Source organism: Leucoraja erinacea, chromosome 22 (assembly GCF_028641065.1).
Source record: "Leucoraja erinacea ecotype New England chromosome 22, Leri_hhj_1, whole genome shotgun sequence".
Taxonomy (NCBI): Eukaryota; Metazoa; Chordata; class Chondrichthyes; order Rajiformes; family Rajidae; genus Leucoraja; species Leucoraja erinaceus.
Window position 1 is genome coordinate 8,567,458 of NC_073398.1, and position 22,347 is coordinate 8,589,804.

At 46.7% G+C, this 22,347-nt stretch overlaps 1 protein-coding gene across 2 annotated transcripts in view; it reads right to left on the bottom strand.

Annotated features, from left to right (window-relative positions):
- Positions 1-22,347, bottom strand: part of LOC129707687 (phosphatidylinositol 4-phosphate 3-kinase C2 domain-containing subunit beta-like) — a 177,868-nt gene that overhangs the window by 84,932 nt on the left and 70,589 nt on the right. For both annotated transcript variants that reach the window (XM_055652882.1, XM_055652883.1), the window contains exon 16: positions 10,256-10,447. In XM_055652882.1, the coding sequence (XP_055508857.1) occupies positions 10,256-10,447 (192 nt within the window). The remainder of the gene's footprint in view (positions 1-10,255; positions 10,448-22,347) is intronic.

A 22,347-nucleotide genomic window follows, 5' to 3' on the forward strand; every position in this document is an offset into this window, starting at 1 on the left:
CAGGAGGCGCTGTCTCAAAAAGGCAAGCTAGCATCATCAAGAACCCACACCACACCACACTGGCCACGCTCTCGTTTCACTCCTTCCATCGGGAAGAAAACCATGACCACCAGGTTCATTAACAGTTCTTCCCAATAACGTTTAGGCTTTTGAACACTACAAACTGACTAAACCATGAACTGTCTTGGTTGGACTCAGGATTTTGCCCTTTTGATTTCCCCTAATATTGTTTTTTTTTTTTTTAAATATATCAAATTTTCCTTTGTTTACGGTGAGAGCTGTTATGTTTATTGTTCCGTTTTCAGTACGAATGACAATTAAACATCTTGGCTCTTATCTCATGACTTGATATTTGAGAGACTGCCTACTGAATCTTCCTTCCACACCCGTATCTGTTGGTGATGGTGATATATATTCCTGGACCATATTGGAAATTCACAAAAACCATACGGTAGGCGGCGCGGCTCTGGCCAGCAGCGGCCTCTGCAGCCTGCCCGCGTTTTATTATTTTTTTTGTCTGCGTTTTTATGTAGTTTTTGTTATTTTATGTTGGGGTGTGTGTGTGGGGGATGGGGGTGGGGTGGGAGGAGGGGGGGAAACTTTTGAATCTCTCCCTGCACTGGAGACCCGACCTTTTCTCGTCGGGTCTCAGGTGTCGTTGAGGCCGCAACGAGGAGCGGCCTCCAACGGGAAGAAGCCGGGGACTCTGGTGCCGACTCACCGTTGCCGTCGCGGAGCTGGCCGAGACCGGAGCGGGTGGAGCGGTGGAGGAGCGTTGCCGCTGCCGCTGCTGCTGCTGCGGCCCGACCGGAGAGTCGGAGGCCCCAACGACAGGTCTGTGGACGGCGGTACCGGGAGCCCGCGGCTCTCCGGAGGGAGACCGCTTTTCGGGGCTCCTGCAACGGCGAATTCTCCCGCCCGTGTTGCGGGGTTGAAGAACTCCTGGAGCGGGGCCTGACATCACTGCCCCGCGCGGCTGGAATGGCCGCGGGACTTTGCGAGCGCACGCCGGGGGCTCCAACACCAAGACCCGGTGTGCGACCTCGCACCACCCGGCGTGGCTTTAATGGCCGCGGGACAATCGCCATCGCCAGCCGGGGGCTTTGACTTTGACTCTGACATCGGGGGGGGGGGGGGGGGTGAGTGCAGTGGAGAGATAAGTTTTTTTGGCCTTCCATCACAGCTATGTGATGGATGTTTATGTAAAATGTAATTATGTTGTGTCTGGGGTCTATTTGTGTGTAATGTATGGCTGCAGAAACGGCATTTCGTTTGGACCTCCAGGGGTCCAAATGACAATTAAATTGACTCTTGACTCTTGACTCTTGACTCATAGTTACCAGTGGCAGGTTTACTTCTTTTTGTAGGTTCTTCGCTGCTGTTGTTGCGCTGGTGTCTGGATTTGTGGTTTGGTTGGCGTTGGAAGTCCGCGCATCTTCCAAGAAGGCCAGCCTGGGCCATGGCCTAAAAAAGACTCATGTTTTGAGTACCGGGCCTTCGAGCTTTCACCAGTCATTCTTGTTCTGCTGGTGGGTTCGTAGGGGTGCTGTCTTTGGCTGTAGTGGGTTTTTGATGGAGTCCCTATTATTAGTCCTAGGGTTTTTGCTTCCTCATCGAGCTCCTTGACTTGCTTCGATAGGTTGCCTCCAAATAATAGTATTGGTGGTTTTGTGGTGCCAGGTTTGCACAGTCCCGCGAATTTTGGGTTTAGTGTGGGTTGAATGGCACTCTTCCTGATGTTGTTTATCTCATGTTGAGTGTTGCAGAGTAGTGCCAGTGCATCTTGTTGGTCCTGGGACATGTCCTTGTCATCCACTGTGCGGGCAAATGCTGTTATCCCTGCTGTTAGGAGTTTCAGTACTTTTTGTAATTTGACGTCCATACTTCTGACTCCTATTCCAATGTGTTTCCATATACTGGTGTTTACTATTGGAACATTCAGGGATATGCAGTTGCCCGGTGCCAGGTGTCTTGATGTGGTGTCCAGTACAGCCTGTTCTTGTAACTGGTTTAGACACATGTAGTCTATACTGGCAGCTAGCTTTGGCTCCAGATTTTGACCAGTCTGGTCTGGCTGTATAAAATTGGACACCATGTCCAGTAGGTTCTCTCGTTCCTGCACCCCTTGCACACTTGTCTTTCCTTCTGCGGACCCCTCTTCCAGGTCAGCCCAGAACTGACCCGCAGTGCTCCCCTCTGATGAGGTAGAAGCACTGTGCAGCCCTTCAAGAGGTACTGCTGTGGGTTTATCATAGGGCCCACTGTGACCCGACTCCATCTCCCGGAGTCTGTCACGTTGGAGCAAATGCTCCCCACACCGCTCCATCCGGCTCCAGCGCTCACGGTCGCTGGCCGCCCGCGGTTGTTCAAAGTCGGACTCCTCTGAGTCCACAACCTTGTTTGTTTTTTGTCTAGCCTTACCGCCCGGCCGCGTGGATCTGGCCAGTGCGGAGGCGACATCGGGCGCAGCTGATCCCACTATCGGTGATCCAAGTGCCGCTGGCTGCTGCTGGCTGCCCGCTGCTCCGCGGTCCTCCCTCACCAGCTTTGTCGCAGACCTTGTCTTCTTTGCTTTGTCCATGTTCCCACCTGTAGCTGGAAATGGAAACAAAAAAGACCGCAGAGTAAACTCTTACCTGCAAGTTGCGGCTTTCAAACTGCCGCTGCGGGGGAACGTTGTTCCACCGCGTCTGACGTTTCGCAATGCGTGTAACGATATGACACGCATGCGTCCTGGCGGGCTTCTTCACGTAGTCACTCACGTGACTCCGAAATAAAATTAACAAGCAAATCACGGTGCAAACCACAAAGTGGAGGCTTCCGCCCACACGCCAAAGATTTGTAGTTTAATTGGCCTCTGTAAATTGTCCCTAGTGTGTAGGATAAAACTAGTGTACGGGTGATCGCTGGCCGATGCGGACTCAGAGGGTCGAATGGGCCTGTTTCCACACACTAAACTAAACTAAACTAAACTAAACTAAACTAAACTAAACTAAACTAAACTAAACTAAACTAAACTAAACTAAATACTGCCCCACTGCCAATAGACAAATAAACTCCTTCTTGGTCACGTTAAACGTGTTTTTGAAAACCTAAGCCTCCACTGGAAAACTAAAATATGGTATTCCAAAGCAGCTGTTTCAAGCTGGCCGACCCTTGCAGGAAGCGGGTTAGAAATAGGAGTTTAAAAATCTCAACTCTGAGAGAAATGGAGGAGCCCATGTCTTAAACAAACATTTATTTGTGTATCCAGTGTATCCAATCTCCTAGCTTATCTCAGCCCTGGATACATGCAGCCCTGGAGTCGATCCTGGCTACGGGTGCTGTCTGTATGGAGTTTGGATGTTATCTTTGTGACTTGCGTGGTTTTTTCCGAGATCATCAGTTTCCTCCCACATTCCAAGGACTAACAGGCTAGTAGGTTAATTGACTAGGGTTTGTATACATGGCATAAGTGTAAATTGTCCCTAGTGTGCGTGGGCTTGTGTTAATGTGCTGGGATCGCTGGTTAGTGCAGACTAGGTAGGCCGAAGGGCCTGTTTCCGCGCTGAATCGCTAAAGTCTAAAGTCTGCCAATGGAAATTTGAGAAGCCAGTCACAGCAAGCTAATCAACCAGGCAATGTTCTACCAGTAGGTCATGCTGCATCAGGAGTGAATGGACAGACAATGTTTTGGGTCAGGACCCTTCTTGACACTGGTTGGATTAGGGGGAAGAAAACTGGAAAAGGAGACAAAAGGGTTTCAGACAAGGAGAGAAGAGGAGGAGTGAAATGTTAAGCCAGACGGAGTGACATGGGTGGAAGGGGACATGGAACTTGTGAAGGAAGGAACTACAGATGCTGGGTTAAACCGAAGATAGACACAAAATGTAAGTCAGCGGGACAGGCAGCACCTCTGGAGGGAAGGAACGAGTGACACTTCAGGTCAAGACTCTTGTCTGAAGGAGGGTCTTGACCCGAAAAGTCACCCATTACTTGTCTCCAGAGATGCTGCCTGTCCCGCTGAGTTACTTCAGCATTTTGTGTCTGGCTAAGGGATTTGTAGCATAACAGTAGAGAGGATAGAGAGAGTTTTATAAAGGAGTAAAGAATAAGAGGACTGTGCCTTAAAATTGCAGTTTTGTTATTCAGGGTGTTGTCAGACAGAATGCTCTCTGACATAAGTGCAGTGGAACTTTAGAACTACTTTTCCAAAGTGTGAATGGTGCCAGGGCCTGTTAAAACTTTCAGAGCTGACGTGCGTCATCAAGGGTATTGAGGATTACATTACCAAAGTGAACAGAACGGGCAGAATCTAACTAGTGAAACAAAGGCTGGAGAGGTCTATTGCTGTTTCCAAGGGCAAAGTTTAAACAAAGGATCTAATTCATTTTCACGCTGACGTGCACAGGTCTTGCCGTTCTTTTTTGGAATTTATCCCTTATTGGTTACAGAGAAGATGGAACAGCATAGAAAAGGCCCACAATATGTATGTTGAACATGATTACAAGATAAACCAATCTCAGACAGTATCCGTGGTCAGGATCGAACCTGGGTCTCTGTTGCTGTAAGGCTGCGACATTACTGCTGCTCCATTTTGCTGCCCCTTCATCAGAATCTTTTCTTGTGTAGAGTGGCCCCAGGGTGGAAATGTCAAAGAAGAAAGGGCATAGGTATAAGGTGAGAGGGGCAAAGGTTAAAGGAGATGTACAGGGCAAGTTTTTTTCCCACAGAAGGCAGTGGGATCATGGAACTTGCTGCCTAGGGTGGTGGTGGAGGCAGATACGAAAGTGGCATTTAAGAAGCTTCTACATAGGCACATGGATTGGTAAGGGTGACAGGGGTGACGGGGCAAAGGCAGGAGAAATGGGTTGAGAGGGAAAGATAGAACAGCCATGATTGAATGGAGGAGTGGACTCAATGGGCTGAATGACCTTATTCTGCACCTAAAACATATAAATTGATGCAGGGGATTGAGGGATACAGATCCCGTGTAGGCGAAGGGATTAGTTTAATTTGGCATCCTGTCCGGCACAGACATTGCGGGCCGAACGGCCTGTCCCTGTGCTGTACCGTTCCTGGATCTATGAAATGGACCAAATGGGATTTGTGTTGTTGGGAATAAAATAGTTGGCATGGTCAAGACGGGCTGAATGGCCTGTTTCTGTGCTGTAGAACGCTTTGATTTTACTTCCCAGCTGAAAGCCTCTCCAGGTCGAGGTTCTTGCAAAACTCAAGGACTGTAGGCACAAATGTAAGTAAGCATAACGAGGTTAGATGTATGAGATTTGATGGGCTAATTGAGAAAGCTTGAGATCTGGGTGCTGCACAGTAGACTCACAGATCCAAATGATCAGCCTGTAACCAACTGCAAGGTCGACCTGGGCATAAAAGTTAACAGCCCTGCTCAAGGAAAATAAAATGGCAAAACGCAAAGCCTGTAGAGAAATCTGGGTGCTGCACAAAAATAGAAGTTAAAGAATTATCAAAATGATAAAATTTGAGGAGCTGTAATGGGCCAAATGAAAAGCTTTACTCAGATCTGAAACATATGATGGCAAAGTAAAAAAAAAAAAAAAATGCATGTGTTCAGGTCGACCTGGGCATAAAAGTTAACAGCCCTGCTCAAGGAAAATAAAATGGCAAAATGCAAAGCCTGTAGAAATGCCCCCCTCATAGAAATTATTGATGTGAGGAGCTGCATAAAACACTGAAAATATTAGATTAATATGAAGTTAAAGTAATCTAAAATTATCAAAAATATTCAATTATGAGATATAAAATTGTAAAGTTATGAGATGTAAAATTATGAGAGGCACAGGGAGGAGACAGTCAGAGCCTTTACTCAGTGTGGAAATGGGCAACACTAGAGGGCATACGTAGCTTTCAGGTGAGATGGGGGAAAATATAATGGAGATGTGCGGGCAGGTTTTATACACAAGAGTGGTGGGTGTTTGGAACCCACTGCCAGGGGTGGTGGTGAAGGCAGATATGATAGCGGCATGGAAGAGGCTTTTAGATAGACACAAGGATATGCAGGGAATGGAGGGATATGGATCATGTGCAGGCAGATGAGATCATAGAAACATAGAAAATAGGTGCAGGAGTAGGCCATTTGGTCCTTCGAGCCTGCACCGCCATTCAATATGATCATGGCTGATCATCGAACTCAGTATCCTGTACCTTGTATACTTGCATACTTTATATTCACTGTATGAAAATGCTTAATGCCTTTTGAAATTTTGTAATTAAAAAAAAAAAAGAAATCTTGAACTTACTGAGAGGGAGGAGGGTGGTAGCTTTTGGACTTCTCTCCATACCCCCTGATCCATTTAGCCACAAGGGCCACATCTAACTCCCTCTTAAATATAGCCAATGAACTGGCCTCAACTACCTTCTGTGGCAGAGAGTTTCAGGGATTCACCACTCTCTGTGTGAAAAATGTTTTTCTCATCTCGGTCCTAAAGGATTTCCCCTTTATCCTTAAACTGTGACCCCTTGTCCTGGACTTCCCCAACATCGGGAACAATCTTCCTGCATCTAGCCTGTCCAACCCCTTAAGAATTTTGTAAGTTTCTATAAGATCCCCCCTCAATCTTCTAAATTCTAGCGTGTACGAGCCGAGTCTATCCAGTCTTTCTTCATATGAAAGTCCTGACATCCCAGGAATCAGTCTGGTGAACCTTCTCTGTACTCCCTCTATGGCAAGAATGTCTTTCCACAGATTTGGAGACCAAAACTGTACACAATACTCCAGGTGTGGTCTCACCAATACCCTGTACAACTGCAGTAGAACCTCCCTGCTCCTATACTCAAAACCTTTTGCTATGAATGCTAACATACCATTCACTTTCTTCACTGCCTGCTGCACCTGCGTGCCTACTTTCAATGACTGGTGTACCATGGCACCCAGGTCTCGTTGCATCTCCCCTTTTCCTAATCGGCAACCATTCAGATAATAGTCTACTTTCCTGTTTTTGCCACCAAAGTGGATAACCTCACATTTATTCACATTATACTGCATCTGCCATGCATTTGCCCAATCATCCAGCCTATCCAAGTCACCTTGCAGCCTCCTAGCATCCTCCTCACAGCTAACACTGCCCCCAGCTTCATGTCATCCGCAAACTTGGAGATGCTGCATTCAATTCCCTCGTCCAAATCATTAATATATATTGTAAATAGCTGGGGTCCCAGCACTAAGCCTTGCGGTACCCCACTAGTCACTGCCTGCCATTGTGACAAGGACCCGTTTACTCCTACTCTTTGCTTCCTGTTTGCTAGCCAGTTCTCTATCCACATCAATACTGAACCCACAATGCCGTGTGCTTTAAGTTTGTATACTAATCTCTTATGTGGGACCTTGTCGAAAGCCTTCTGGAAGTCCAGATATAACACATCCACTGGTTCTCCCTTATCCACTCTACTAGTTACATCCTCAGATTAACTCAGCATCATGTTTGGCATGGACATTGTGGGCCGAAAGGCCGAACACCTGCATTGTACTGTTCTAGGTTTGTAAAATAATTTAAAATCTTTATTCTTACCTCCCGTGTCTTTGACCCTACAACCGCCATTGGAATCGGAGGGATTGTGAACTTAGCATTGTGTCGTCAGAAGCTTGGTCAGTGAGATGACACTGAGAGACAAACCTGCCGCTGGACTTCAGGAGACCTCTCACGACCATACAGGTGACCCCTGGCGACATGTCTCGGGGTGTCACCAGGGGGTCACCTGTATGGTTGTGAGGGGTCCCCTAGTCACCCAAAGAATTGTAGCGTCTTTCTGGTCACGCTGAATTTTCAACATGTTGAAAATTTTCAGCGACCTATGACGGCAAGCGGCAGTCGCCGAAAAGGTTGTGTAAGTGGGACAGATCAATCAATCAATGCTTGCCAGCTTTCTACAATTCAGAGTGCATGCATGAAAGCGTTGGACTCACACTGAATAACTGAATAGGAGATGGCAGAGAGTACAAGAGAGTGGCGGACACTGCCGTCCATCGCAGGTTCTGATCTCCCCGCCATCTTTTAATTTCCTGGGAACTATCATCTCCAAGGACCTTAAATGGGGGGCTACCATCGACTCCACAGTCAAAAAGGCACAACAGAGGAAGTACTTCCTGCGGCAGCTGAGGAAGCACAATCTGCCACAGGCAATGATGGGCCAATTCTATACGGCCATCGTAGAGTCTGTTCTCATCTTCTCCATCATGGTGTGGTTTGGCTCAGCCACCAAGCACGACATCCAGAGGCTGCAGCAAATCGTCCAATCAGCTGAGAAGGTTATTGGCTGTAACCTTCCCTCCATTGACGAACTGTACACTGCAAGGGCCAGGAAGATCATCTCTGACCCTTCTCACCCTGGCCACAAACTCTTTGAATCACTTCCCTCTGGAAGGCAACTCCGGACTGTCAAAGCTGCTACAGCCCGACATAAAAACAGCTTTTTTCCATGAGTAGTAGCTCTACTCAATAAACAAAAATCTGTAGCCTCCGTTTGCTCTGGTTTTTTATTTAATTCACTTGTTTAATCGATAGTGTTTTATTATTAATGTTTAATGTTTTATGTGTCATTCCTAACTGTCACTGTATGTCATGTTGCTACTTACGCGCGGAGCACCAAGGCAAATCCCTTGTATGTGAATACTTGGCCAATAAACGTATTCATTCATTCATCAAAGGGATCTATAGGAGGCTCTGCCTCAAACGCCAGCCAGCATCATCAAAGACCCACACAACTTCATTATGTTTGGCACAGACACTGTGGGCCGAAGGACCTGTTCCTGAGCTGTATTGTTCTATGAAAATTTGACTCCTACCATCGGGAAGAAGCAACAGGAGACTGAAATCCGTGACCACCAAGTTTAAGTACAGTTTTTTCCCCACAACCATCAAGCTCTTGAACACTACCCAACATTAACCTGAACTATGAACTTCTATGGAGTGTTTTTGGTTGCACCAAGGGACTTCAGATATTTTGCGCTAGTGTTACGGTTATTAATCTATTGATTTTTTGTGTTCATTACATCATCTCTGTGTATTTAATTTACTCTCCTGTTAAGTTGCTGCAAATACTAATTTCTTGTTCCATTGTTGATACATACAATACATCAATTAAATCTAGACTCTATTTACAACCACAAGACCCAGCTGACCTGGGTTGGTCTAATCAAAAGGATCATATGTTTATGTTACTCCAAGCATCAAACTGATGACGATAATCTAATGGATTTCATCGGTCGGGGCATTGACTGTAAGTGACAGGAAATCATGATGCAGCTCTATAGGACTTTGGTTCGGGTCATCATCATCATTTAAAACATTAACGACGCAGTGGTGCTGGTTTCCAACGGGAAAGGTGACGGACGCACCACACATCTCTGTCCTCCAGTTCCTGCGGACTTCCGCCGCTGGGAGTACAGGATTTTGGTGTGGGTGTGTGTGCTTTGTCATCATTCCTCACAATGCTGTGTACGACAGTGATCGCAACTTCAACTGAAGTGTGGATAGCCATTGGTTCGCTAGGAGCTCATCTGCCCTTTGACAGGTCTTGTTTTTGGTCCTGCTGGGGGTCCACAGCCCCCTTCCTCACCTGGCAAACTAGAGAAAGTTTAGTCGACGACCATCTGACCAAGGAGCAGGTAGCACGGGATTACATGGTACCCGTGGGCGGGGGGAACTCCCAACCTGACCTGATAGGCTGCATTTGAAGTATTGCGTGCAGTTCTAGTCGTCCCTTTACAGGAAGGATGTGGAGGCTTTGGAGAGGGTGCAGAGGAAGTTCACCAGAATGCTGCTTGATTTAGAGGTTATTAATGACAGGGAGAGGTTGGATTGTTTCTGTGGAACACTGGAGATTGAGGGGAGCGCTGGTAGAAGTATATAAAATTATGAGAGGCAGAGATACAGAAGGCCCAGAACCTCAGACCAAGCTTGAAGCTAAGGTGGGCAAAGTTTAAAGCAGATGTGTGGAGCAAGTTTTTACACAAAGGGTGGTGGGTGCCTGGAACGTGTTGCCAGTGTTGGCGGTCGAGGCAGATACGATAGTGATGTTTCAGAGACTTTACGATGGGCTCATAGATATGAAGGGAATGGATTATGTGCGGGCAGATAAGAGTTGATATTGGCATCATGCTCGGCACAGGCATTGTGGGCCGAAGGGGCTGTTCCTGTGCCGTTCTATGAAAATGCGTTTAAAATAAAGGCAAGCGGTTTGTGTAAGACGTCAACCCTTGCGGGAGGAAAATTCACCGGGAGGTACACCAGACCCCTACCTTGAAAGTAGCAGTCCCAGTGACTCCAATGGGTTTGCTGAGAAGCTCCACCTCTCGAGGACAGCATAGACCTCAGGCAGAGAGACCGTGCCCAGGCTAAGTCCGCTGCCCAGTAACAGAGGAAGGAAGCAGTTTGAGTTGTTGCAGAAGGAGCGCTTCGTCCAAAGCAAGTTCTTTTCACCTGCCCCAATCCTGGAAAACACAAATTGACATTTCTAACGTTCAAAATGTAGAAACATTTTCCAGCAGTGGTAAATGGTTCAAAGGTACTTTATGATTCAATAGTATCATAATTCAACAGACTATGTGGCCAAGAGGATAAGGCTTCAGACTGTAAATCCATTCCGCTTTGCACGCCTGGGTTTGAATCCCACCCTTGTGATTAAGCAACTTTTCATATATTGAGGTCAATACTGTGACCTTTTAGGGGCGACATGGTGGTGGAGTTGCTGCCTTACAGCGCTAGAGACTCCGGTTCGATCCTGACTATGTGTGCTGTCTGTACGGAGAACTGTACGTTCTCCTCGTGACCGTGTGGGTTTTCCCTGAGTGCCCCGGTTCCCTCCCACACTCCAAAGACGTACAGGTTTGTAATTTAATTGGTATCGGTAAAGATTGGAAATTATTCCTATTGTGTCGGATACTGCTCGTGTGTGGGGATCGCTGGTTGGGCCGAAGGGCCTGTTTCCTGCTGTGTCTCCAAAGAAACAAGCTAAACTACTTTATTGTCCATGTACCTAGGTAGAGTGAAATCTTTTTGGCATACAGTTCAGTAAAAATCTTACTATACATTGGCACAATCATACCTAAATACAAGGGTGTAAACGGCCTGTCCCGCTTTCACGACCTAATTCAAAACCTTTTTTACTCGTGGACATTTTTCATCAGGCTAGAAAAACGCCCCGACCTACTTGATGCCACGAGTACCTACGACTAGCATCACGACCTACCTCCTACGACCTCGTGATGACTATGCTGCGAGTATGAGTCAAGGGCAAACTTGGCAGAGGTCGTGAAGAATAGTAGATTACACTGAGGCAGTACACAAGAGTTGTCACATTTTTGGCGACATCTTGTACCCTTCAAGTTCAAAGTTGTTAAAAATGTTTGAGTCCTAACTTGGCCTTAGTGCATGTTGTCCTGACGATGGCATTGGGTCGGAGTTACAGGGGTCAGCCTGGCCTGGCGATGCTGTCGATGTTACGGATGACAACTGAAAACTTTCACTGACAGCGTAAAACTCAGTTGCACATTATCTTTCTTAGTTTAGTTTAGAGATACAGCACGGAAACAGGACCTTCAGACCAATGAGTCCCCACCGACCATTGATCTCCGTACATTAGCACAATCCTACACACTAAGGACAGTTTACATACCTACCGAAGCCAATTAACCTACAAACCTATACGTCTTTGGAGTGTGGGAGGAAACCTGGAGACAATCCACGTGGTCATGGGCAGAGCGTACAAACTCCGTACCCGTAGTCAGGATCGAACCCCGGTCTCCGGTGCTGAAAGGCAGCAACCGTGCCGTCCCTACAAAAAATAGTCTTCACAATCTAATTTTTCTGTGACGTACACAAGACCCCCACACGTGACTTCCAAAATCAAGCTCCAGAAACCTTTCAAATGCTATTGCTGCATCTACATCAACCACCACCACTCACAGTGTGTTCCAGACACTCACCACTCTCTGCTAAATCAACTTTTAGATGTTTGCCAGCATGTTGCCTGGATTGGAGGGCAATAGCTACAAGGGGTGACAAGCTTGGATTGTTTTCCCTGGAGCATCAAAGGCAGAGTGAAGGCCTAATTTAAGTTTTGGGTGGACAGTTAGAATCTTTTGTTCCCCAGAGAGGAAATGTCAAAGACTAGAGGGCATAGCTTTAAGGTGAGAGGGGTTAAGTTTAAAGGAGATGTGTGGGGCAGGTTTTGTAACACAGAGCGGGGTGGGTGCCTTGAACGTTCCACCAGGGGTGGTGGTGGAAACAGATACAATAGTGGCTTTTACGAGACTTTTGCATAGAGACATGGAGACCACCGGGTGGCGCCAGTAATGGCTGCCTCGCCAACAGTCTGCCTGTCTCTTCCTTCTTTGTGTTTTAATAGTGTGTGTTAAATGTATGTTTTTAGTATTATTTAGCTTGTTTTATGCAGGAGGGGAGTAGGGTTGGGGGAAATTTTTTCTAATCTCTTACCTCGACGGAGATGCAATTTTTATCCGTATCGTATCTCCGTCCGCACTGCGGCCTAACATCGAGGAGTTGGCGGCCTTTGCTGGAGACCGACTTTTGAGAGCTCCACCGCGGGTGCCTGTGGGAGTTTAACATCGTGGAGCCTGCGTTCCCTTTGCCAGGGATCGACCTCGGAGGTGCAACCATGGGTGCTTGTGGACTTAACATCACGGAGCTCATGGTATCTGGTCAGAGACCGACTGCTGGAACTCCTAACCGCGGGAGCTCCGACCTCCCCAACGCGGGAGCTTCGACCGTCCCGACGTGGGAGCATCGTACGCCCCAACTGCGGATGGTTTGACAGCCCAGACCACAGTAGAATAAAAGGGAAGAAGGTTGGACTTTTTTGCCTTCCATCACAGCGAGGAATGTGGGGAATCTGCTGTGGTGGATGTTTATGTTAACTTTTAAGTAGTTGTGTGTCTTGTTGCTTTTTTTTTCATATAGCTGTATGGTAATTCGCATATCACTGCACCTTAATTGGTACATGTCACATTAAAAGACCTGTGAAACATTTGAAATCTTTGATGTGCAGGGAATGGAGCGATATGGATCATGTGCAGGCAGAGATTGATTGATTTATCATGATATCATGTTCAGCATGGGCATTGTGGGCCAAAGGGCCTGTTCCTGTGCTGTACTGTTCCATGTTCTATGTTCCAAGATGACCACCTTCTTAGAGGCAACTAGGAAGTAAACACCAGTCTCAGCAACGAAAAAAGGCCTGCCCCTAGAATGTTTGGAATGAAATGAATTGTGTTCTGATCTGGGCAAAGTTTAACCTGTTCAGTGCCACCCCCAAGTATACTCTGGTCATGGCCAATAGTGAAAAAAAAAAAACTTGGCAGTGACAAGGTTGAAGGGGACGACCCTGTTTCTGATGGGATGATGTTACATTTATAACCCCTTTGACTTCCATGGAGGTTGTAGGCCAAAAAGACATGAGAGGTAAGGAGAGCTCTAAAATCAAGCTCATTTGATAATGTTTGAACATGTTTGACACTGGCATTGTGATTTTACTTTGGAGTCACGTGAGTGACTACGTGAAGAAGCCCGCCACGACGCATGCGTGTCATATCGCTTTCACGCTTGCAAAACGACAGGCGGGGTGGAGCGTTCCCCCGCAGCGGTAAGTTTGAAACCGCGACCTGCAGGTAAGTGATTTACTCTGCAATAGTGTATGTCCCCGCGCTGTTTTTACACAGGGAGGGAAGCTGGACAAAATAGTGTCCACAAGTGCTGCGAGTGAAGTTGGCTGAGGAGGACCGCGAAGTTGCGGGAGCCAGCAGCAGCTGAAGGCACAAGCCCCGTAAGGGATCAGCTTTGCCAAATTCTGATCCCGCGCCGGCCAGAACACCACGGCCGGGCGGGAGACTATTCAGAATGGGGCCGTCGACTTTTGACAAGTCGATAACGGCAGGAGGCGGGGTGGAACGACGTTCCCCCGTGGCGACAATTTAAACCAGGACCTGCAGGTAAGAACTGCGGTCTTTTTGTGTTTTCCCATGCTGATTACAGGTGGAGAAGACAAAGCTGCTGAGAGTGGACCGCGGAGCAGCGGGCAGCCTGCAGCAGCCAGCAGCACTTGGATCACCGATAGTGGGATCAGCTGTGCCCGATGTCGCCTCCGCACCGGCAAGATCCACGCGGCCCGGCGGTAAGGCTAGACACAAAAACAAACAAGGTCGTGGGCTCAGAGGAGTCCGACTTTGAACAACCGCGGGCAGCCAGCGACCGAGAGCGCTGGAGCCGGATGGAGCGGTGTATGGAGCATTTGCTCCAACGTGACAGACTCCGGGAGATGGAGTCGCGTCACTGTGGGCCCTATGATAAACCCACAGCAGTACCTCTTGAAGGGTTGCACAGTGCTTCTACCTCATCAGAGGGGAGCACTGCGGGTCAGTTCTGGGCTGACCTGGAAGAGGGGTCCGCAGAAGGATAGACAAGTGTGCAAGGGGTGCAGGAACGAGAGAACCTACTGGACTAATAAAATGGACTCCAGCAAAAACCCACTACAGCCAAAGACAGCACCCCTACGCACCCACCAGCAGAACTGGTGAAAGCTCGAAGGCCCGGTATTCAAAACATGAGTCTTTTTCAGGCCATGGCCCAGGCCGGCCTTCTTGGAAGATGCGGGGACTTCCAACGCCAACCAAACCGAAAATCCAGACACCAGCGCAACAACAGCAGCGAAGAACCTACAAAAAGAAGTAAATCTGCCACTGGTAACTATGGAGGTAGGTGGGTCTGGTTCCCTACAAAATACAAGGAGCATGGAGGTTGGGGGGAGATTACACTCTTTTCTGAATGCATGGAGCATGTTAACAACCGATACTTACATCTTAAGCAGTATCCAGGGATATACAATAGAGTTTATACACAAGTACAGCCCTCCAGTTCAACATATACCGAACCGAATGTTCGTGCTTTCTGATAAAGAAAAATCAGAAGCGCAAGCTGAACTGGAGCGGCTTTACGTAAAAGGTGTAATTGAGCAAACTCAACACAAACCATTAGAATTCGTGTCCAATATATTTACCAAAAACAAAAAAGATGGTGGTTGTCACATCATCATAGATCTGACAAAATTGAATACATTTGTACAATATATTCACGATGAGGGATTACGTGCCCTCCGCTCCCACCCTTGATCATATACTTAACTGGTATCTCTTCTCTAATCTTACTATGTTTAGTCATTACAGTTATCTGTGATTTCACACTGCTGCTTTGAAGAATGACACGCATGCGTCCTGGTGGGGTTCTTCACGTAATCCCTCATCGTAACTCCTCATAAAATACAGATCAAACTTCAAACTGGTAAGTTCTCGTTTAATCTTACTATTTTCTTTGGTAACTTTCCGGGAGTTTCTGGCACAGGACTAGAGCATTGCTTTTAAAACACCAGAGAAAGCAATAGGATTTGGATTAAGGCTCAGAATGGAGAGGTAAATGTTGTAAAACACCACTTGGGAAGGATTACATAAAGAAGCTGTTTCATTCAGTTAAAACCAATAATAATGCTTCAAAAGTACTGTGGATAATTGTCTGGAAATGTAATCCCAAAATGTTGTGTTTACAGTTGTTTTGCAGGATTTTTTAGAGAGACCGCATGAAAACAGGCCCTTCGGCCCAACCAGTCCATGCTGACCAGCGATCACCCTGTACACTAGTACCATCCTACACACTAGGGACAATTTACAAATTTAATGTAGCCAATTTACCTAAAAACCTATATCACTTTGTAGTGTGGGAAGAAACCGGAGCACCCAGAGAAAACACATGGGGTGATGGTGACAAAGTACAAACTCGGGACAGACTGCACCCATAGTCAGGATCGAACCTGGGTCTCTGGAGCTGTAAGGCAGTAACTCTACCACTGCGCCACCGTGCCGCCTAGTTGAGAACATTTTTCCGGAGTAAAATGCAACAACAATTCCAACTCCAATCAGACCTCACCACCAGCCACATCTTCCGCTCTTCCCCCCCCCCCCTCTCCCCCCACTCCACAGGGACCTCTTTTCCGTGACTCCCATCCTCTCCCACGTTACCCTGCAGCCATAGATGGTGTAACACTTACCCCAACACCTCCATTTTCACCAACATCCGGGGACCTAAGTGGCCATTCCACAACATTGAAAGCCCACCCATGTACATCAATTCCACCCTCTCCTTCTCTCTGAAACGGTCTCCTTGCAACACTTGTGGCAAACACTGTTGTATCTGCCTCATCCCCCACCCCTGGCAACACGTTCCTCTGTGTTACAAACTGACCCTGCACATCTCCTTTAAACTTAGCCCCTCTCACCTTAAAGCTGTGCCCTTTAGTCTTTGACATTTCCTCCTCGGGGAAGATGAGATTCTGACTGTCTATCCAACACTCCAGTCAGTTCTTCCCTCAGCCTTTGACGCTCCAAGGAAAATAATTACCCCTTCTACCTAATGCCCTCCAGTCCAGCAACATGCTGGCAAACTTCTAAAAGTTGATTTTGCAGGGAGGGGTGGGTGTCTGGAACGTGCTGCCGGGATTGGTGGTGGAGGTCCGACCCTTAATTATTCAGCCGATTCCGTTTGGAAAAGTTACTGTGGTAAGTGATAAAGTCAGCTCTCTCGGCAGTGTCTTTTTTACTGGCAGAGTCAGCTGTGCCTCTGCTCTCAAGCATGAGTTGGATATTGAAGAGCTCGGGTCCCAGCGCAGATGCTTGATAATAACTATTGAGCTGTTCCGCCAAGAACGATGTTGAGGGAGTACAGTGGTGGCAAACGTAACACCTTTCAACCAGGATGCTAAATGAAGTCCCTTCCTGTAATTCCAGCTGGAATAACAGGAGGGTCCTGAGATGGGCTACATGTCCCAGATCATATGCACCTCTACCAACCTGGTCTACTGCCCATAGAGCATCTGATGTGGCCTCCTCTATCTTGGTGCTATCAAGCGTAGACTGAGCATTTGTTATGTAGAGAGCCTCAGCTCTGCCCACAACGGTGATCTTGAGCTTCTGGTTATGTCCCATTACAACTCTCGTAACAATCCCACACTGATCTCTTTCTCTCCAGGCTTCTCCACCAAGACGGTGAGGCCTAATACAAACTAGAAGCACAACATGGTGGGTGGCATGGTGGGGCAGTGGTAGAGTTGCTGTTTTACAGAGCTTACAGCACCAGGGACCCAGGTTCATTCCCGACCATGGATGTTGGCTGCAAGGAGTTTGTAACGTTCCCCCCGTGACTGCGAGGGTTTTCTCCAATATCTTTGGTTTCCTCTCACACTCCAAAGACATACAGGTTGTAGGTTAATTGGCTTGTTATAATTGTAAATTGGCCCTAGTGTGTGAAGGACAAAGGATAGTGGGGATTGCTGGTCAGTGCGGACTCCGTGGGCTGACGGGTCTGTTTCTGCGCTGTATCTCTAAACTAAACTCATATTCTGCTTGGATAGCCTACAACTCAATTATGGTGACTTTTCTAATTTCAGCTGACCACTCCCTCTGTAGAAACAAGGAACTGCAAATGTTGGTTTTGGGTCAGTACCCTTCATCAGATGTTCCAATCCAAAATGACATGTATCCCCCATTCTCCAAAGATGCTGCCTGACCAACTGAGTTACTCCAGCACTTTGTATCTGTTTTTGCAAACCACTTCCCCTAGCTCTTAGGGCTAACGGAATCAAGGGATATGGGGAGAAAGCAGGAACGGGGTACTGATTTTGGATGATCAGCCATGATCACATTGAATGCTGGTGCTGGCTCGAAAGGCCAAATGGCCTACCGCTGCACTTATTTTCTATGATTCTGTTTCTAAAATCATGAGGGGCATAGATGTGGTAAATGCAATGTTTTTTTATCCAGAGTAGGAGACTCAGGAACCAAAGGGCATAGGTTTAAGGTGAGAGGGGAAAAATTGAATATGAAGTTTTTCACTCTCAGAGTGGAACAAACTACCAGAGGAAGTGTGGAACAGCATCCCGCTTCCCATCAGAACTGCCCCCTCCATCGACTCTTTTAAATCGAGACTTAAAACTCATCTTTACTCTCAAGCCTTTCTTGATGTCCTCTGAGTGAGGGTTTTATGTATGTATTTATGTATGTACTTAATCTATGAACCACTGTTATATAAACTTAGTACCTCCACCAATGTAAAGCACTTTGGTCAACGAGAGTTGTTTTTTAAATGTGCTATAGAAATAAAAGTGTCTAGACTTGACGTGACTAGTTAAAGCAGGTACAATAACACCATTTGAAAGACATTTGGACAGGTACATGGATAGTAAAGGGTTAGAGGGATATGGGCCATGCGGGCAGGTGGGACTAGCTTAGATGGAGCATCTTGGTCAGCATGGCCAAGTTGGGCTGAAGGGCCTGTTTCCATGCTGTATAACTCTATGACCCTAACTCAAACCTGCAAGCCCAGGTAACATCCTGGTGAATCTCTTCTGCACCATTTCCACTCCAGAAAAGAACACTGATTTTTAATTGCAATCTGCTTTAAGAAGCAACCTGACCAACAGTACCTGAATTTCTAGACGCAGTTCGTTTGATGCACGACTATTGTGTTAATCATCGCAGGGGCTCTCACACCTGTCACGTCTTTCTCTGACATGTCAGCTTTACAGAGTGAACAATCTGACCTGAATATCATTGCATTCAATTATCACCTTGGATATAATAATGATTCTTATCTCAAGCTTCCAACTATAAAGAAATATGAAGATGCTGAAAATATTCAGCAGATGAAGCAGTGCCGAGATTTACAGGAGACTCTGACCCTATCCTCAATTCCCCCTGATTTATCCATGTCAAGGAGTTATTCAGCACGGAAACAGGCCATTCAGCCCAACTCATCTATGCTGACCGAGATGCTCCATCCAGGCTAGTCCCTTTTGCCAGCATTTGGCCCATATGCCGCTGAACCTTTCCTATCCATGTACCTGTCCAAATGCGTTTTAAATGCTGCTATGGTGCCTGCCTCAACTAAATCCTCTGACATCTCATTCCATATACCCACCACCCTTAAACCTATGTTTTCTAGTCCTCGATTCACCTACTCTGAACAAGAGCCTCTGTGCGTCCACTGACCTATTCTTCTCATGAGTTTGCACACCTCAATAGGATCACCCCTCAACCTCCTGTCCTTTAAGGAATAAAGTCCTAGCCAAACCAACCTTTTCCTGTAGCTCAGGCCCTCAAGTCCTGGCAATATCCTCGTAAATCTTCTCCGTACTTTATCCAGCTTGATAACATCGTTTTATAGTAGGGTGACTTAAACTGAACACAATACTCCAAGTGCAGCTCACCAATGTCCCGTACAAGTGGAACATAATGTCCTAACTCCCGTACACAATTCCCTAACAGATGAAGGCCAGTCATTAAGCTTTCATGCAGATTCTGCGACTTAGTTTAGTTAGTTTGGTTTAGTTTAGATTAGAAACACAACATGGAAACAAGCCCTTCGGCCCATCGAGTTCACGCTGACCATCGATCACATGTTCATACTAGTTCTATATTATCCCAATTGCCCGCTCCCCACACAGTTTACAGAAGGCCAATTAACCAACAAACCTGCATGTCTTTGGGATGTGGGAGGAAACTGGAGCACCTGGAGGAATCCACCGCGCGGGGAGACGCCTGTATGGTCGTGAGTAGTCGCCCAAATAATGGTACCTTTTTCTGGCCGCCACTGGATTTTCAACATGTTGAACATTTTCGGCGACCTGCTGTGACCAGTCGCCGAAAATATCGGGTAAGTGGGACAGGCCCGTAAGGGACAATTTTTACACACAGAATGTTGATGGGTATGTGGAACGAGCTACCAGAAGAGGTAGTTGAGGAAGGTACTATAACAACATTTAAAAGGCATTTGAACACTTTAAATAGATACTTGTACAGGTTACATGGATAGGAAAGGTTTAGTGGGATATAGGCCAAATGTGGGCAGGTGGGACTAGCGTTTATGGGGCATCAGGGTCAACATGGGCAAGTTGGGCTGAAGGGCCTGTTTTCATGCCGTATAACTCCATGGCACTATGATTCAATTACTTAAGCACGCACCACCAGTCTCAGGAGGAGCCTCTTCCCCTCTGTTGTCAGGCTTATGAATGAATACTGTCCGATTCACCTCTACACCATTGCAGACATTGGACTTTGTCTCTGGAATTGATCACAATGTTGTGATCTATATTATGTACCCTGTTATACATGACAATAACAAACCTAAACTTGTTGTGCCTGGTTTTATCTAGCAGTGAATCTAAACCTAGAGCAATTTACAAATGATTCCTATGGAACTGATGCGCTACAATGCTGAGAACTACATTCTGCACTCTCTATCTTCCCCTTTGCTCGACCAGTTGTACTTGAGTTTGTATTGATTATATTTATGCATAGCATTATCTCATCTAATCGGATAGCTTGCAAAACAAAGCTTTTCACTGTACCTCGGTACGCGTGACGGTAATAAACCCAAACTACACCTAAAGCTAAGCCTGCTTCCATTTCTCACGTTCCACAATTCAAAACCTTTGCTACAATGAAACACATCCACAAGGCACCCAGTGTTGCATTGTTTTTGTGGAGTGAACTTTTCACCAGGCAGTCCTGAAACTTCTGCGAGAGATGAAGCCAGGAATGTGATGTTGGCACGTACTGAATGTTTCTGAAACAACATAGTAAACAGATGTTTTAACCCTCCACCCAAGAAACCTTGGGTGTTGTTACTACAGAGAGAGTATCTCATTACTAGGATTAATTGTGAGCTAAAACTGCGAATAAAAGCTGCACTGTGTCAGAACGTAATTATCTGGAGGTGTTGGCCACCACATGATTAAAAATGGACTAAAGATGCAGCCGTTTTGAATTACACTGCATGGAGCAGTTTTGGAGTGTAGGTTGGGTCTGATCTATCATGTAATCAAAAGGAGTCTAAATTCATAATGTAACAGAAAAGAACCGCAGATGCTGGTTTACACCGAAGATAGACACAAACTGCTTGAGTAACTCAGTGGATCAGGCAGCATCTCTGGAGAAAATAGTTAGGTGACGTTTCGGGTCGGACTGATTGTGGAGGGATGGAGAGATCACACAGTCTTTAGCCAACAATCAGCCTATCAGGGAATCACCTTGCCTGCGATCATCTGTTGCCGGCTTGCCGCCTCCCAAATATGTCCTGGTTTATTTCTCGGTTGCAGTTTCTCCCCTTCTCCTACCACCCCCACCCCACTACAATCAGTCTGAAGAACGGTCCCGACCCAAAACGTTGCCTATCCATTTCCCCCAGAGAAGCTGCCTAACCTGCTGAATTACTCCAGCATTAGGTGTCTATCTTGAGTTTAAATTTATATTTGTGAGGGCTTGCCAAAGTAAACTTCATTGACCTGTGACTTCCTCTTCATCAAATGTCAATAAATGTATATTTCATAGATGATGTAGCGGAGCCTACTGGCGCACGCAGGTATCGAACCTGGCGTTCGGAAGCCGCGGTCACGTGACTCAGGAGGGGCTGCTTGATTTCGCGCGGTTTTGCTTTCGCACGTGTGTTCAGCACTGACCACCGATGTGGCCAGACGTGTCGAGAGAACCTGTTTACTAAAAAGTGAATTTTCGAATAAAGATTTGTTTAAAAGTTCAGTTGTCGTTCTTCAGACTGCCAAAATGCCACGGTTTTTCTTATAATTACTTTCTTTGGTAAATCATTCCACATCTAACAACTGGTCGATGCCAGAGGCATAGATAGAGTAAACAGACAGAACCTTTATTTCATTGGATGGATATATCAAATACTTCAGAGCATGGCTTTAGACTTTAGACATTAGACTTGAGATGCAGCGCGGAAACAGGCCCTTCGGCACACTGAGACCGCGCCGACCAGTGATTACCTCTCACACGACTAACACTATCCTACACACTAGGGACAATTTACAATTTTACCAAATCCAATTAACCTACAACATTGCATGCCTTTGAATTGTGGGAGGAGACGGGAGCACCCGGAGAAAACCCACGCGGTCAAGGGGGGAACGTGCAAACTCTGTACAGACAGCACCCATGGTCAGGATCGAACCTGGGTCTCTGGCGCTGTGTAGGGCCTGTCCCACTTTCATGACCTAATTCATGACCTCTGCCGAGTTTGCCCTTGACTCATACTCGCAGCATGGTCGTCACGAGGTCGTAGGAGGTCGTAGATAGGTTGTGATGTTAGTCGTAGGTACTCGTGGCATTGAGTAGGTTGGGCTGTTTTTCTAGCCTGATGAAAAATGTCCACGAGTAAAAAAAGTTGTGAATTAGGTCGTGAAAGTGGGACTGGACCTTAAGGCAGCAACTCTACAGCTGCACCACCGTGCCGCCCTTCAGGATAGAGGGGCAAA